Source organism: Eurypyga helias, unplaced genomic scaffold, assembly GCF_000690775.1.
Source record: "Eurypyga helias isolate BGI_N326 unplaced genomic scaffold, ASM69077v1 scaffold28663, whole genome shotgun sequence".
Taxonomy (NCBI): domain Eukaryota; kingdom Metazoa; phylum Chordata; class Aves; order Eurypygiformes; family Eurypygidae; genus Eurypyga; species Eurypyga helias.
The window spans coordinates 2,234-18,294 of NW_010241153.1; the positions used below are offsets into that span (position 1 = coordinate 2,234).

At 47.8% G+C, this 16,061-nt stretch overlaps 2 protein-coding genes across 2 annotated transcripts in view; one reads left to right on the forward strand and one right to left on the reverse strand.

The window, feature by feature from the left end:
* OVOL2 (ovo-like zinc finger 2) overlaps positions 1 to 3,631 on the forward strand; it is a gene marked incomplete at its 5' end in the record, with an annotated part of 3,993 nt that extends 362 nt beyond the window's left edge. Inside the window, one exon of the mRNA XM_010148672.1 lies at positions 3,250 to 3,631. Coding sequence (XP_010146974.1) covers positions 3,250 to 3,560 — 311 coding nt within the window. The remainder of the gene's footprint in view (positions 1 to 3,249) is intronic.
* Positions 3,632 to 7,927: 4,296 nt separating this feature from the next.
* MGME1 (mitochondrial genome maintenance exonuclease 1) lies at positions 7,928 to 11,977 on the reverse strand. The gene is made up of 4 exons (XM_010148671.1): positions 11,440 to 11,977; positions 9,905 to 10,127; positions 9,307 to 9,439; positions 7,928 to 8,062 (listed from the first exon to the last, which is right to left on the reverse strand). Exons 1-4 carry the CDS (start codon positions 11,975 to 11,977, stop codon positions 7,928 to 7,930), a joined length of 1,029 nt encoding a protein of 342 aa, XP_010146973.1.
* Positions 11,978 to 16,061: the final 4,084 nt, after the last annotated feature.

Genomic DNA, 16,061 nt, shown 5'->3' on the forward strand with positions numbered 1-16,061 from the left:
TGGACAGATACCTGGCACCAACGAAATCTGAGGAGCACTGGTGAAATCCCTGTGAAGTGGATCTAGCGCAGATGTGGCCGCGTGCTGCTGTGCCTGGGACAGCAAGACCAGGATAACCCCCCGGGGATAACTCACTGCTGGGAGTCCAGCGTGTACCGGTGAGGGCGGGCGGGCGGTGGATGAAAATGCTTTGCCCTCTAGAGGCAACGAGCAGCAGTTTCTTGTGGTGTTTTTTGTTTTTTTTTTAATGAACCATCCCCGCAGGCTGTCCTGCGGGATGGGGAAATGGCTTGATTTTGGCACCGTCTGGAGAAATCAGAGTGTGGTTCATGCTGTGCCTCCAGCTTTTTTTAGGGAAACTAGACGATGCGTTTGACCTCTGCTCTCCGTGCGCGCTGCATCCCCACCTGCTTCAGGCCACCAGCTCCCCTAGTCCTCCGTCGGAGCTGTTTCCCTCTGCATATCCGGCCATCCAGACCAGCTGGTCCACTGGCCTAAACCTAAACTTCAGCATGGGCTGAAAATCAGGAGCAGCAGGCTGGAAATCTCCTGCCAGCAGTTCCTGCTCTGGATTGAGGGAGGGTGAAAAAGTCGCCTTTAACCTGGGCTAGTTCCCTCCTCCCTGCTCACATCTCCACCGAATGTACAGGCATAACCGAGGGTGCTGTGATTTAAGCCCATGATGGCACTGGAAGAAAGCAAAATCATCCCTTCCGGGGATGTGGGGAGATTTAGATTAGATAACAGGAAGAAGTTCTTCACAGAGAGGGTGGTGAGGCACTGGAACAGGTTGCCCAGAGAAGCTGTGGATGCCCCATCCCTGGAAGTGTTCAAGGCCAGGCTGGATGAGGCTTTGAGCAACCTGGTCTAGTGGAAGGTGTCCCTGCCCATGGCAGGGGGGTTGGAACTGGATGGTCTGTAAGGCCCCTTCCAACCCAAACCATTCTGTGGTTCTATGATTTTATGATTCTTTCCCTTCTCTGCTCAGTCCGGCTCCTGTATCGCATCCCCGGGTGGGAGGGATGCACTTTCGGGGGTCACTCTGCAGTCGGGTCTGTTCCTGAGCCCACCCCACATAGCAGCGGTCACGTTCTTTGAATCAGATCGGTTGCTTCAAATCCAGCTTCCTGGGCACGGAAGAGCTTGTCCTAACCTGGAGCAGAGAGAAGGGCAGAGAGAAGGCTGCCTTTTTGTTTCTCTTTCTTCTTAGTGGAAGCAATGGCTTAAATAACTGCCAACCCCATCCCCACCAAGCTTTTACAACCCCTCCTGGCAGGCCAAGCTGGCTGCGCTCAGAGGCTTTGAATCTGCACCGTAGGGCACCCAGAAGATGCATTTCCCAGGCACATTCCCACTCTCCAGATCTGTGATTACCTATGTGACCTGCCGATTATTCGGGCTCACTCTGCATCGTCCCTTTCCGGTTCAGGCACCACCGACCAGGTGCCCTGCTAGAGGTGACACCAGTATGTCGGGGGGCCGGAGCTGTTTCGTAGCTGTAGGGCTCATGCGGACAATGCCCCCCGTGTTGGTGGGAAAGCCTTGGCTGAGCCAGTGCTTTGGGCTGTGTTGGTTGGTTTGTAAAGCTTTCGCGTGACAAGGAAAGCTGCTGGCCACAAGCAGGGAGCTGCTGCTGGGATGTGGCTGAAGCACGGAGTCGGTGCTTCTGGAATAAGTGATTTTCCAACCCGTCCCCTTGTCCTTTGAGATTCAGAAACTAAATAGAAGAGGGTCTCCGAACGGAAGCTAAATGTATATGTACGCCGTAGCCTGTAGAGCTGAAGTCACTACACAGGACTAGAGCCAATTATGCAAGACTGGAAGGGAGCAAAGCTCTTTGTACCGGACAGGAGTGAAAAACGCTGCTCTGGGAATGAGAACCTTGGGGTTAGATTGCCCCCAGATTTACTAGGAGAGATCTGGTGTCACTATTTCTCCTCTCCACTACGGATACTCACATATACTGTATTTGCCTGGTGCCTTGGTCACGGAGGGTTGCAGGCTGGCTGAGGCAGGCTGGCTGCGGCCGGGGTACCGAGAGCATTTTGGCATCCGCCCTTTCCAGGCCGAAGGATCTCTGAAAGCAGTGGCCCTTTTTATGTCAAAGCTGATTGCTGTTCAGGAAAGCTGGGCTGTACCTGAATGTTAAGACGACGAATGGGCTGGAAGTGGTAGTGTGGGCTTTATTTTGGAGCTACAGGTGCACATCTACGTGTGCTTTATGGAATTTTGGTGTTTCAGTGGAAACTGCCATGCAGGGTTTGTAACCAGAGAGTGTCAGAGAGAGCAGAAGCCAAACATCCCAGTCTAGCTTCACAACACAAGCAGAGTTACATGTGAAAAAGTAACTAATATACACAGTAAAATCAAATTTTAAAATGATGCCCCATCCCTGGAAGTGTTCAAGGCCAGGCTGGCTGAGGCTTGGAGCAACCTGGTCTAGTGGAAGGTGTCCCGGCCCATGGCAGGGGGGTTGGAACTGGATGGTCTTTAAGGTCCCTTCAGTCTTGTTAGTTTAAGCTGGTGCACTGGGATAACCTGCTTTTACAAGGCTTGGCAGAATGCAGTCAAGATGCTGCTCATTGGAACCTGTAATCCATTTGGATATGTAGGAGAAAGATCAGTGAGGTGAACTCAACACCATCCGATTCCAAAGTTACCCCTGTATGAACACGTGTGCTTTGTCCTGTTCCACACTGGGTAGTCCATATTCCATATTCTCTCCCTATCAAGGCTCTCACCCGTCTGCAGTCCCGCGATTGCTCTATGTTCACGCTGGGCTGCCGTTCGCTGAAGCCCCGTTAAGCTTTGCTCCCTAAAAGAGAAAAATCAGCATGTTACCAAGATGCAGGATCTCGCTCATTATAAAGGCCCAAGCCAAGGGTTAGCTGAAACAGTTCGTTTTACCCACTCAGCGGACTTCCAGCCAGGGAGTTATTTAAAGGATTAAGTTTGGAAGAGTTGATAAGGGGTTCCTTTGCAGGACCAAAGCACCAATGGGCGCCTGTTATCCTCCACATCTGCCTACGTCCCCTCAAAACGTTTCTAGGTTTTCTATTCCTAAATATTATCAACCCATTCCGGCAAATTTTAGCCCGAAAGGAAGATGTTTTACTTAGGCAGATTGTCCCCTGGGCTAGTAGCTCCCTGCTGCTGGGTATTTGCTCAACAGCTGACAGGCCAGAGGCGCGCTCTCAGCTGGTTCCTGGGTCGGCTCAGAACGCTAACCGCTGTCTTTTAACGCTGCAGGAATTCGTCCTTACAAATGTGAGGTTTGCAACAAAGCCTTCACCCAGCGCTGTTCCCTGGAATCCCACCTGAAGAAGATCCACGGCGTGCAGCAGCAATACGCCTACAAACAGAGGCGGGACAAACTTTATGTGTGCGAAGACTGCGGCTACACAGGCCCCACGCAGGAGGACCTGTACCTGCACGTTAGTAATGTTCACCCCGGAAGCGCTTTCCTGAAAAAAACCTCCAAAAAACTCGCTGCGGTTTTGCAGAACAAACTGAGCCCTGTCCTGCAGAGGAACTCCAAAGGTGACGACAAAGACGAGTGACACGATGGATTACAGGAATGAAGTTTACACGTAGGACTAGATCTATCTATATATATATTATTTTTTTAAAACAATCTTGAAACCCCTGAAATAAAAGGGATGCTTTTTGCTAACGGCGCCCTCTCGATGTGGGTAGAACCTCAACTTGAAAGAAATATCCCCGCAGGCGATGCGAACACCGGACCTTATCTGGCCAAAACCGACGGCGGGCTTGGAATGTCACCTCTTGGATGGAGTATTTACTGACCCGCCCGTCAGGCAAGCTGTTCTCTCCTTCAGCTCCACCGCCCGCCCGCGTGGCCACGGACAAATGAGTTCACCTTTCCCCGGTGTGTTTTGTAATGGGTACCGAGAGTTACCTCCTGTAAGAACCGCTTTCGAGAGGTTTGGGTGAAAAACGCTGTCCGAGGGCGGCTGCTGGTACGTCGCTCTCTGCGAAGCCAGTGAGAATGGTTTTAGGGACAGGAGTGTGTCAGTAAGTAAGTGTGCAAATAACCCTGCTCCCAGCGCGGCCAACTGATGATTTATGGGAGCGTGATCCGAGGGGAGCAGAATCCTTTTTGAAAGGATGCAGAACTTTTTCTTCCCGAACTTCCCCTACCCAAGATGGCGTTATCCCAGGGCAGACTGGGGGTCGTGTTTTACGTACTTCAGGCTGCGAACTTGATTTTGTCATGTTTAGATCGAAGTGGAAACCTCAACTCCGACGTTCCCAGCCTTGTCGCGCTCGCTTCGGGGATTATTACCACGTCCTTTTAACACACATCGATACCGACCCAGAAACCCAAAGAAAACACCTGAATGACTTGAAGATACATATTTTTCCGTCGCGATGAGATGCGATTTTGCGTGTATTTTATGGTGCGTATGCGTGTGTCTGTTTGTTTTGGGATACCTTTTCCTTGTTAGCGCTCGAGTGCCCATTCACGAATACAAGAGCGGTGCAATGCGGTGCAGAGGGAGACACAGCCCGTCCCGGCCTCGCGAGATCCCTGCAGAACCAGGCCCGAATCTGGCCTCTCGGTAGGCGCTGTCAGTTTAGGAGGCCCATGGCGAGACTGATGCTGCAGGGGAAGGCCATGGCCATGAGGGACTGGTGCTGCATCCCTCTGCGTTTAGGACTCCCCCTATAGTCCTGTTGACCCAGGACAACCAAGAGGGTAGCTTATAGGGACCATCTTATAGGGATTTAAGAACAAGGGGAAGAGGGATGCCCATATAACTCATGTTGCTGGAAGTGCCCGATGCTTTAGGGCTCTTCAGGCGATGCTGCAGCCCTTACTGGGTGTCGATACTGGGAGCGGTGGGGCGGTGACTTCCTCAGCAACCGCAACGGACGCTGGTCCAAGCATGTTATTCATCTGCCTCTTAACTTCACGGACGCAGCTGCTAACCAGGTTTTACATTCATGGAAAGGCGCAGCAATTAATGGATTTTGCTTGTAAATTCCAAAAATTCATTCCACACTTAAATTAAGCTGAACGCTTGGGGAGAATATGTTCTGTTCTATATACACGGAAGCAAGAGCTGAAAAGTAACCCACCTAAAATCCTGAGTCATGGCTGGCACCTTCATTCTCACTGGCAGATTCTGAGCGTCCCCACAGGAACCGTAAAAATCTTCTCACTTTGCCTCATTTTGTACAGGCATCTGCTCGTGTTTTTGTGAGGGAAAGCTTCTAGGGGTGTGAAAGCATTTTAAAATGATATTAATGCCTTATTCAGCAGAATTGTTGGTGCTTGGGACCTTGAAAATGAGAATAAAGTGATGCTACTGTGTAAAGAACAAACTTGTCATCCTATGTAAGAGGGAAGTTGGCAGAATACTTCAACAAATGGGAAATCCATGGAAAAAACAAACATCTGAAGTGAGTGAGAAGATCCTTACTTTGCAGAAAAACCCCCAAAGCCTAGGCACCGATCCCCACTTCTTCCGCGATCATGCCCCTGTAAGCGAACGGTGTCACGGGCTCGCTGAGCAAAGCTCACCTGCCTGCAAACACCGAACTGCCCGGCCGGGAGAAGCTCCGACGAGACGGACGCCGTAGCTGGCGTAACTGCCCCGGGTGTCTGGCTGGTTTTCCTACAGAGACCGATACGCCCTGCAGCAGGCGCCTCGGGCACGTCCACGTAACAGCCTGGCAAGTCAGTTTAGACTAGTCAGGGCACGGGTGTGAGTCTGCGTGACGCGGGCCATGGCCAGCTGCCAGCTGTTACGGAACAAAACTGGCGCTAGCTGGCGCCTCTACAGAAACGTTCCAGGGCTCGCAGAGGGATGCCGGAGGCAGCCAGACTTTCAGCATCCTAGACACCAGTAACTTCCACTCTGCTGCCTTTGAAGGCTGCCCGCCTTCTCCCGGCGGCACTGACTCACGCCAGACTTAAGGGCAGGCTGATGGCAGCTTTCCTCAGCCACAGGGCTTCTCTCAACCAGGAACACAGGCGAAGCCAGCAGGTTCCTGCGCTGCCCAGGCTCCGAGGGCAGGATGAGGGGGGAATCTTACATGGTTCAGACATCCAATGGCTGTAGGACACACGGATGAAGGTGGCAATCCCAAATATTGCCCAACCATCCCATACTCTCAATGACGACAGGGAACTCAGCACATTTTATCCTAGACTCACAGAATGGTTTGGGTTGGAAGGGACCTTAAAGACCATCTAGTTCCAACCCCCCTGCCATGGGCAGGGACACCTTCCACTAGGTGGAAGGTTTTTTTATCACCTCCTGCTTCTGCCCAGAGCATCTTACCTCTTGCTTTCGCCCACCCGCTTTGCACCCACGGAGGCAAAACTGACCCTGTTCGGTGGCGCCGACCCACCCTCTTGCTAAAACTCTGTGATGTGGGAACACCCTCGTCAAACAGGTAGAACTTCCAAGTGCTCACGCAGCATCCCCTGGGTTAGTCACCTCCAAACCCTGCTTTGCAGTCTCCACGTCTGTCTTAGATGGAAATCTCATTAAGCTGAGAGTAACCTCACCAGGCCAGGTCTGAGCGGGCAGGTACCATGCTAACGACGTCTCATTGCACGGGTCTCCACAGTTGGGCTCTCTGGAGCAGCAGAAGACAGAGCAGCAGCAAGCCTGCCCACTGGGGTTTTTAGGTATGGTTCTGGCTGATTTTCTTGAAGCTTATAGGTTGGTTGTATTTTTACTGGTGATCTGCAGCAGTATTAGGAAAACTCATGCATTTGTCAACTCAGAATTCAGAGAAAACAAAGAGAACGAGAAAAAAAGCTTTCTGGGTGCACAACGCCTGACATCATCACGGCTTATTCTGTGTCTTACAGGCTTGATCTTACAAAAGGAGCTTCAAAAGTAACTTCTGTTTTGTAACATTTATTCACAAACTTACTTAAAAAAGAGAAGCCCACAAGAAAACAACCCCCCAGAACCCAACCAGCAGCTCTTCATTCCTCAGAAGGCCCGAGACACAAGCCTGTTTTTGCAAAGACACTTACTCGCGCTGGCACACGCTGTAAGCTGACGCTGGAGGTGGCTCCCCGTGGGTAGGAGCCTTGTCGGCTCGGCCCAGGGCAAAGACAAAGACAGCTGCAGAGCTGGGCTGCACGGAGCCTCCCAACCGAAGGGACAAAGTCCGTTTGCACTCTTCAGCCTTCGACGTGGCCGTGCAGCCTGTTAGGCGACCTGCAGGAGGAGCCAGGAGCAGCAAACTTCCCACCTTTCAGAACACTCGCTGGAGGTGTCAGAGTACTGGTTACAGTCCTGTCCCTCTTTTGCTAAGCCACTTCTGCTGAACGATCGCTTTGCCATAGCATTTTAAATCAGTGCTTATGAGCACTTCGTTTGTAATTCCCAGCGTGGTTTTTCCAGTTGTTGCTGCAAGAAAAACCACAAATAGCAACGAGCCTGTTAATAGACACCTTTGAGACGAGCCAGGACTAAGCTGACTGAAACCCAGTCTACTACACTCATTTGCTTATCGTTTGCATTTCTCTCAGCTCAGACAACGCAGATGTTTTGCTTGAGTTCACCAACTTCATTTTCAAAGTCTGCGAGGTTTTTTCCTCAAAAATGACAAAAGAAGGGTCATGTGATTGAACAGTTTTACTGGACAACAGAAACTTTCCTGTCGACTTCAGGTCGTATAAACTCCCTGGGGAAAACCAGACATTAACTAAGTCGGCTTTGTCCTGCCGGGTCCACCTAAGTCACCTCCAAGGTAAGCAAATACACACTCCCCCCTCCAACTCTTTCTTTTTGAGGGGGCGGGGAAAACTCCTCTTATTAAGAAATTAGCCAAAGTTACTGAAAAAAGAATACGTATTCAAATGGAAGACTTAAACAAAGGATTCTCGCTTTGGCCCTGTGCTCAGTCCACCTGCCTCTGCACAGCTCAGTTTGGGTCAGTTTCTGTCCAGGTACTCTTCCAGGCGCAAAAGCCACTTGTTCCAGTACCGCGAGCACAGATCGGGATCCATGAAGTGTGGATGTGCAGGGAAGCCATTCTTATAGGCGACCACGATGAGTCCACAGCTGACCTACAGTTAAAAACAGAAGGCGGTCAGAAAGTCAGTGTTAATACGCAACTTCAGTCAGCAGCTCTGAATACTCATCCGCACCGCAAACATAATCCTTAATATCCAAGTACCTTCAATAAGGAACGGGGAACAAAAAGAGCAACCATTTTCCATAAAGTCCTTGGAGACTAACATTCACACACCAGGAGTTCAAAGCTCTGACTGTGGTGACAACTGGAGGACTGAAACTGAGTATCAGAGTGACAGGGTCTGTTTAAACCTTGCAGACGGTGGGAAAATTGCCAGCGACTGGTGAGGTTTTGCCTGGGATCACGTAACCTGACTGATGCCATTCTCCAGCATCAGTCGGAATGGAAAGGGTTACTTAGGTGTGTTCCGACATCCTTCACACTCGACAAACAGCTCTAATCCAAAGCCCACACAGCTACCAGGGTGCAGAGAAAGTGGGGAGGGACAGGAGGCTAATGGCAGAATTCTAGAATTACTATTTCACTCGGTAAGGACCATGTCTGTTCAGTGCTTGCACTTACTGATCTTCATGAGATCCTAGAAAGTCTCCTGAAGAACCTACGAATTACCCTGCTCTTTTCTGCTTTGGATTTTCCCCCTTCAATGCTTTGTATTGAAATAACAATCCTCTAGGCTAAGCAGGCCTGGCTAGAAGTGCATTTGGAGTCTTTAAAAACACAATTCCACTGTCTTCTGATTAAGTGGCTGACAACACACTGCTTTCCTCTGAGGAAACACTGCACACCTTCCAAACTCCAAGGAAATCACTTAGTCCCTTGTTTGCTAGTGGGATATAGCAAGGGATGATGCAAGCAATGCCCTCCCACCACACTTCCCTGTCTGCAGGCTCTTTTGCTTTACTTCCTCTCCTTCCCCTCCCTACTCCTGATGCAAGCAAAAGCCAGATGGAACAAAGCACTGGGAGTTGCCCAGTTGCCAAGGCACTAGGGAGTTCATCTGACCTCCTAAGGTGCTGAGCATCCCTGGGTCCCACTGAGCAGTCCCTTAACACCAAGGAAAACACACCGCTGACAGGCAAAGGCAGCAGGGTTAGGAAGGGCAGTGCAGTTATTTCACAGCATGTCAGCTTAACCTGAGCTGAGGTTGGGCTGCTTTGCTGCAAATCCTACCAATGCTTCCATGCTGGACAGAAGGTGCTAAAGGCAGTAGGTGGGGGGGAAATGACAATAACATGGGTGCTGCTGCTTGTCTTGGCAGGCAGCAGGCCTACTGACCTGGAAGTCATAATTGGCATCATGATTTATGGCTCCAATATATGCCGCAACCTGTAATGGGTTGTCAAAAGTATTTTTCAGAGACGGCTTTGGTTTCTCTGAAGTCTTCCAGTCAATCACACACAGCTGGCCTCTGCATAAGAGAACAAGGTAGGATGTTTTAAACTTCAGTTTAGTCACAGTAAGAAACAAGGGAAGGGACAGTAAAGTAATTCGAATCACTCTCAGCCTGTTTCACCCTGACGTCATGTTGCTCATTGTTATGTCTAAGTAAGTCCCTTCCACACTGGTAATTTTCGTCTCAAAAATCAAGACTTACTAATATCTGCTGCGGTTCCTGGCAACTGCCGAGGAGCACTTATCCCTGCCCCGCTCATACCCTGCTCCAGTAAGGAATTCTCCACAAGCAGCAACAGCACTGCTGTCATCGGGTTCACCTCCAAGTTCATCCATTTCACGACGCTTAAGAGATCCGCCCAGCCTCCCCCACCGAGCACTCGCCAACACGCTGCCCCGGCCTGGGACACAGAATCCCACGTCCCGCGGAGCGCCACGCAACACCAGCATCACCAGGTTTCTTAGAGAACCAGTACCTCACCGATACTTAGCCACGCAGTCTACCAGGCCCAGATACTGAAGGCTCTCATGCTGAACTGCGCTTTCCAGAGCTTTCACTTCGCTGATGTCTCTTAAGACGTGCTGCACACTGGATAAGTAGCCGGAAACAGCAACATCTTCTCTCTGCTCCTTAGTCGCCATCGCTTCAGCCAGAAATATAGATTCCAAGGCTGCATGAAAGAGCTCTCCTTGGAGGAAAAGATCTAAGAAAAATGTGAAAAAAAACCCCACATTTTAGACATTACTTGTAGTATCTGACGGACTTGTATTCTAGATATTACATAAGATAGCGCCTAAACCAGTCCTGGTTTTTGTAGTGAAAGCTGCAGGATGTAGAGAGAAGAAGGGAATGAGACAGAAAAATGCATTCAGTGTCAACAGTGAAATTATTCTCTCATATTAATGCTTGCTTTACTCTTTTGGTCTCACTAATTACTCAGAAACATAATATGATTTTTAATTTATTGTTCATTCAAAGGCATTTGTGAATTTCTATGAATTAAAAATATTATTCTAGGTGGCTTTTCCTGCATTTCCTTCTGCTTTATTGGTTCATTTGAATGGAACTAATCTCCTCCCGCAATGGGTGGGCATAGCACTAGGAGTAAGGGCTTATCTCAGATATGATTCCAAGAAAGATAAATTCTAAACAGTTATGTAAAGTTTGTTATCCACTGAAGTGCTGAGTAACTCAAAAAGCATAAACACAGGATATTCAGTTTTAAAAAGCATTATAATTAAAGTAAGGAGCACTCAGATATTTATCAACCTAGCTACAGGAGGCCACCCACTATCCCCCAGGCTCCTCCCAGATCCCCTCCAGTCCTACAGCAGTTAGGGGGGAGGCCACCTTTGCAGGACCTTTGAAAACCTCTAAATGCATGTCAGTCATAGAAGATGCTATATATGCTGGATAAAGGAAATAGTTACTGAAGAACTTCAACATAAACTGCAAGGCACTAATCCCTGGAAGTGTTCAAGGCCAGGCTGGACGAGGCTTTGAGCAATCTGGTCTAGTGGAGGGTGTCCCTGCCCATGGCAGGGAGGTTGGAACTGGATGGTCTGTAAGGTCCCTTCCAACCCAAACCATTCTGTGCTTCTGTGATAATTTTTAACCCCTCAAGATGATACAATTTCAGAATATTTATTTCCATCTCGATACAAAGTAGCTTTTTACCTGCAAACAGGCTCAATAACACCAACTGGAAAACATCTATTTGTAAATAGATACTAGCAAATGGAGAAATAAGGGAGAGGCAGGTGGATAGAGCAAAGAATTTCTACAGTCCAATTCCCGTTTCCCACACGTTTCTGAATGCACTTCAGTGGTCCTAGAACAGAGTTCAGGTTCACTGATAACAAGTGCACTCATGAAGCACTCCCGCCCCTTGGAACTAAACCAACATAACGGATTTCCAGAACACCTGACACGACAGCACAGCTACGCTGTGACCTCCCAGCCAGCCACCCAGGCCACTGCTGCCCCTTTGTAATCACACCGTCGTGAAGACTTACTTTTAGTATACTCTTCAAAACCCTCTTTTCCAAGTTCCAGTATCATTTTCTGCTTCCATCTTTCTAAATAAAAGGCTTGCTGCGGAGAAAGAGTCTGCTGAAGAATACGGGTAACACTGGGCATTTTTGTCTTTTGTAAAGAGATTTTCATGGGGAACTTTGAGTCACTGTTGAGAAGGGGAGTTCTCTTGTTGGGGTTTATTAAAGGAACCCAGTTTTTGGGAGTTTTTGTTTCAGCTTTAACTGGAGGCCTGGATTTCTCTGGCGGCCCGTATAACAAATTGTCTTCTTCAAATATTGTCTCTGGTGTTTGGGCGCTGGTTTTGTAAGATGTAACAGAGTAGACCAAATTATTGTATTTTTCTTGGTCAACTTGTTCATAACCGTTCACTTTTTTCTTCTTACTGTAAAGACAAGTGGAGGTAGCCAGACGCATATGCGGGAACTGCTTTTGGCAAAAAGGTATTTGAAAAAGCATTTCCAGTTTCCCCGGTTTCCTGGACAGTAGCTGTAGGAATTTCATTCTGACAAGAGGCATTTGTGAGTTGTTAGAGTTTTACTTCTTCTGATAGGAACAGTCTGTAGGTTAATATATCTTCTCCCTGTAGAAAAATAAATTTGTGATTTCCAGGGTCATAAAACTCTACCATCAACCTATCTTTGCCCTTTGCCAAACAAAGAACTACTGTGATCTTCATACACTTTATGTCACCAAAAGGCTCTTAGATAAACAATACGACAAGAGAAAGAACCAATAAGCAATGAAACGAGGAAATGACCCGAAAAAGGACAGCTGCTGGTCTGCAAATTCTGAAAGGGGGCAAACAGATAAAGATGTTACAAGTAGCAAACCCTGCAGCAGGGGATGCTTACAGCAACACTGTGGTGAAAGGACACAGAGAAAACGGATCCAAAACAAACACCCCTCTCAAAAGAGGGAGGGGCAGAATTAAAAAAAAGGCTATGCAGAAAAGGATGAAACAAATCCATTGTTCTGAGGTATTAAAAACAAGTAAGTTTATAATGGATGCCCAACTTAAGGGGACTGTGGGGACAAAGTACCTTTTGGAGAATAAAAACAAGTTTATCTTCTGTACACCTAGGAGAAAGCAGACAGCAGCAGTGTATGCATGGTGAGACTGGGAGAGCCAAAGAGAAACCAGGCAGATAGACTGCAAGTATCTTCAAGTGCAAGTCAGTCTTTTAAAGATCAGAGTAAAATATGAAAATATTTTTCCAAACCGAGTTTCAAACGCAGTTGTGTTCTAAGACACCGGGGAAGTTTAAAACCAAAAACCAGAGTGGTTGTTCACAGCACAGCTTTCAAAGGTGTATTGTAACTGCAGCGCTAAGTCCTAGGGCCGTTTATGCGCATGGATAAAATGTAAAGACTTGGACAGCAGCCTTTAAATCAACACTAAATACTTGCAGAATTGAGGCCCTGTTCTCCTACTGAAAGTTATCTGCTTACCCTTACAAAGTTCCCTTCCATCCACTGCAAACAAAGAACGCAGGCAATGCTGCCAACTAACATCAGCATTTTGCTCCTAGAAATACTTAAACGTCATTCTTTTCTTTCCCTGCGCTTCTTACACAGCGCTTCAGACATGGCCCAAACCCGTAGGCGCCACAGAAAACACAGCTGTAGCAGGAGGAGTTGTTTTGCAGGGACAGAACTGCAGTGACACCAACATGTGGGCGTTGGCAGCTGTCACACGGAACAGGCTGTAAAACTGGGGGCTGCACGGGCCGCAGCTGATGAGATCAAGGTGTCTTGTAACAAGAGGCTGAAACCTTGGACTCTGGTTCCATAAATATTGTTCTTCATCTGTGAAGGACAAACCCTTCCAGCTGCAGACATTCAATCAGTAGGCAGACACACTGATTTTCTTCTTTACTGGCTTTCCATTTTCACACTGACTTTGTATACTTTGGGTACGTAACAACTGTTCTGTAGCCTGGTGGCATGTAATCTGACACAAAATGAACCTCTCAAAAGCAAATCTGAACCAGGAAAACACAGTTAGGTTGGATCAGAACTTTGCATCACGTAGCAGTGGCATTTCTGACCCAGGTGCCCTACACACAGATTTGCCATACTGTTGTGAGAGGGTCTCACTCGGACTTGAATGAGGGTTTCCTATAATTACAGTGCATATCAATCAAAGAAGTTAATGATTTTAAAACGGCTTCATGGTCCTTAAGCGAGTAATGGAGGAAAATAATGAAAGTACCAACTGGCTAATTCTGCCACTGATTTTTTATGGTCTGAGTAGACATAAAGCAAACTACCTTGCAAGGGAAACCTTACCATTTAAGGTACTGTGAATGCATCACTTCTCTTTTTTAATCACGACGTTAAAGTTAACATCGAATCAAATCTAAATCTGTTTTCCTTGTCCAGCAGAACTGGGCTAGGTGGAATTGCACTTGTTTTCTCATTTTGCGGTGTTCACCAGCAAGAATGGACATGACTCTCACCCCGAGCATCCTCTGCCCTTCAAGGACCGGCCAAGACTACTCTCCTGCCGGCACATGAGAAAAGCACAGCCAGGCACATTACAAAAGGACAAACCACTTGCTCCTCTCTCGGGGTTTACCTCTAAATAGAGCTGCTGTGATTTAAAATAAAACAGGAAAAAAAAAAACCTTATTGCAATATAATTAGACCAAGCTCGTAGTTTCTCAGGCTACTGTTTGATGGCCATTAATATGCTTACCCAAGCGCAATAATCGGAACAGAACAAACACTGTGTCAGTGACTGTGAATTTGTTACATTAGCCAGAGCACAAAAGGAAAAGTTTACCCTGGCTTTGTGTCAGCTGCAGGAAACAAGATGATACCTGATCTACCAAGCTTACCCTTGTAGTAAGCTGCCCCCTTCAATAATTTTAAGGGATAAATTGATACCAGATCAGTGCTTTGAATCATGTAGCTATTAAAACATGCAACATCATGAGCCCTAGAGCCAGCTCCTAAGAACAGTGGTATAGTGTTTCTGAAGCATCCAGTATGAATTGTAAATTAACAGCCCATACTGTTCTGGAGTAGAATCTGTGGAAATGTTTGTGCACTGCATGAAACTGAATCAACGGGAGAGTTTGTCAGCTGCTGTGCTGTTCTACAAAAGGAAAGAGGTTCTAGGATTGCTAATTAAAGAGCTCTTGTATCTAGCACCACAAAGCAGCATGTGTTTTTCAATAAATCACAGTGGCATTTCTCTGCAAATAACTTACATTTACAGGAAAGAAAAGGAGTTGGAGTGGTCTGGATCTACCCTCGTACACAAAGAACAGAATTTAGTTGGTATTTCTCTCAGGGGAAGTGCCTCCCTTCTCTCTGAAACAGTTTGTGTTCGAGGACTGGTAGATTTCATCAAGTATTGCATGATGAGCCACACAGAAGAACTGAACACAAATGAAACAACCTGGAGGGAAAAAAAAGAAAATGAAAGAGGACTTCTCTAAAGTTTTGCAAGGCAGTTGATTTTGCAGCTCCAACAACTGCATTAACACAACGGAAGAAGCTTTTATTGGATAGGAATGAGTAGCCTATGTGAAGGAAACAAAGAAGAGTTACTTAAAGTAACTTCTTCCTCCAACTATAGTTTCACACAATAACAGTATAGCTTTTTCTCCACAGTCACCTATCAAACAAACAAAAGCACTAGTTTATTTCAGAGATGATAAGAAAGAATACTACTAAACACAGTTAAAGATTTGTTGCCCTGTGACCCTCGTTTGAGGACAGCAAATCCACTGAAGGTATAATTCTAAGTTAACATCACAGGCTTTTATCTGGGAAGAATTATTGCTATTTGATGTAGAAGGGCAACAGTAACATATCTTCTTGGTCAGAATGACCACTTTCTCTTTTTTCTGATTACAGCTTAATAATAGAGAGCTTTGACCACTAAACCAATTTTAGGAATTTGCACACTTGCCCGTTCCCTGCCCTCAACCTCTCTTCCTTGGTTCCTTGCAGTCTGTAAGCTAAGTCCTTGAATCCATCCAGATTAAAAATACACCTCCCTCTGTTGGGAAGTTAAGAGCATGGGGAGAAAAAGGAGATTTAAAACAATAATAATAGCAGCAACCTAGTTTAAAGCACAAACCCACAGAGCTACACTGGGGACAACAAGCTTCAGCACTGGGAAGGGAGTTGGTGGGAAACAGTTATAACACTAAGTAAGCACTTTTGGCAAAACCGTCTGTGAAAGAGCTGGCCTAACCTCGGTGACCAGCAATTGTCCCCCAGCAGACAGACAACTTCTCTGCACAGGCACCAGGTGCCTGAAAATTCCAGCCAGTGCTGGGCAGCCTAGGCTTGCGCAGGCCTTCCTGCTCACTCCCAGGGAGAGGTCGCCCTGAAGAAGCAGCCCCACTGCCTCAGCGGGCACGGCCCGCGCAGCCCCCCGAGAAGCCCGCTCGGTGACAGACCCGGGGGCAGGGGTGCGCACGCGTTCGCCAGGCATGGGGTTGGGGTACAACGAGTGGGCCCCGGAAAGAGGGAGCTGCAGGTCCGGCTACCGCTCCCCCTCAGCTAACCCCGGCCTGGCGGAGCGGCCGGCGTTGAGGGAGCGCCTTACTACCGAGCCGGACAACCCAAGTCCACCTCCCCC

What these genes read in the sequence shown, in the direction of transcription:
- MGME1 (XM_010148671.1), bottom strand. Translation starts at nt 11,977, where the DNA reads ATGCCTCTTGTCAGAATGAAATTCCTACAGCTACTGTCCAGGAAACCG. An exon ending in TTTTGAAGAGTATACTAAAA is followed by an intron (nt 10,128 to 11,439) that starts GTAAGTCTTCAC and finishes CATTTTTCTTAG; the next exon opens with ATCTTTTCCTCCAAGGAGAG. An exon ending in GACTGCGTGGCTAAGTATCG is followed by an intron (nt 9,440 to 9,904) that starts GTGAGGTACTGG and finishes TCTCTTATGCAG; the next exon opens with AGGCCAGCTGTGTGTGATTG.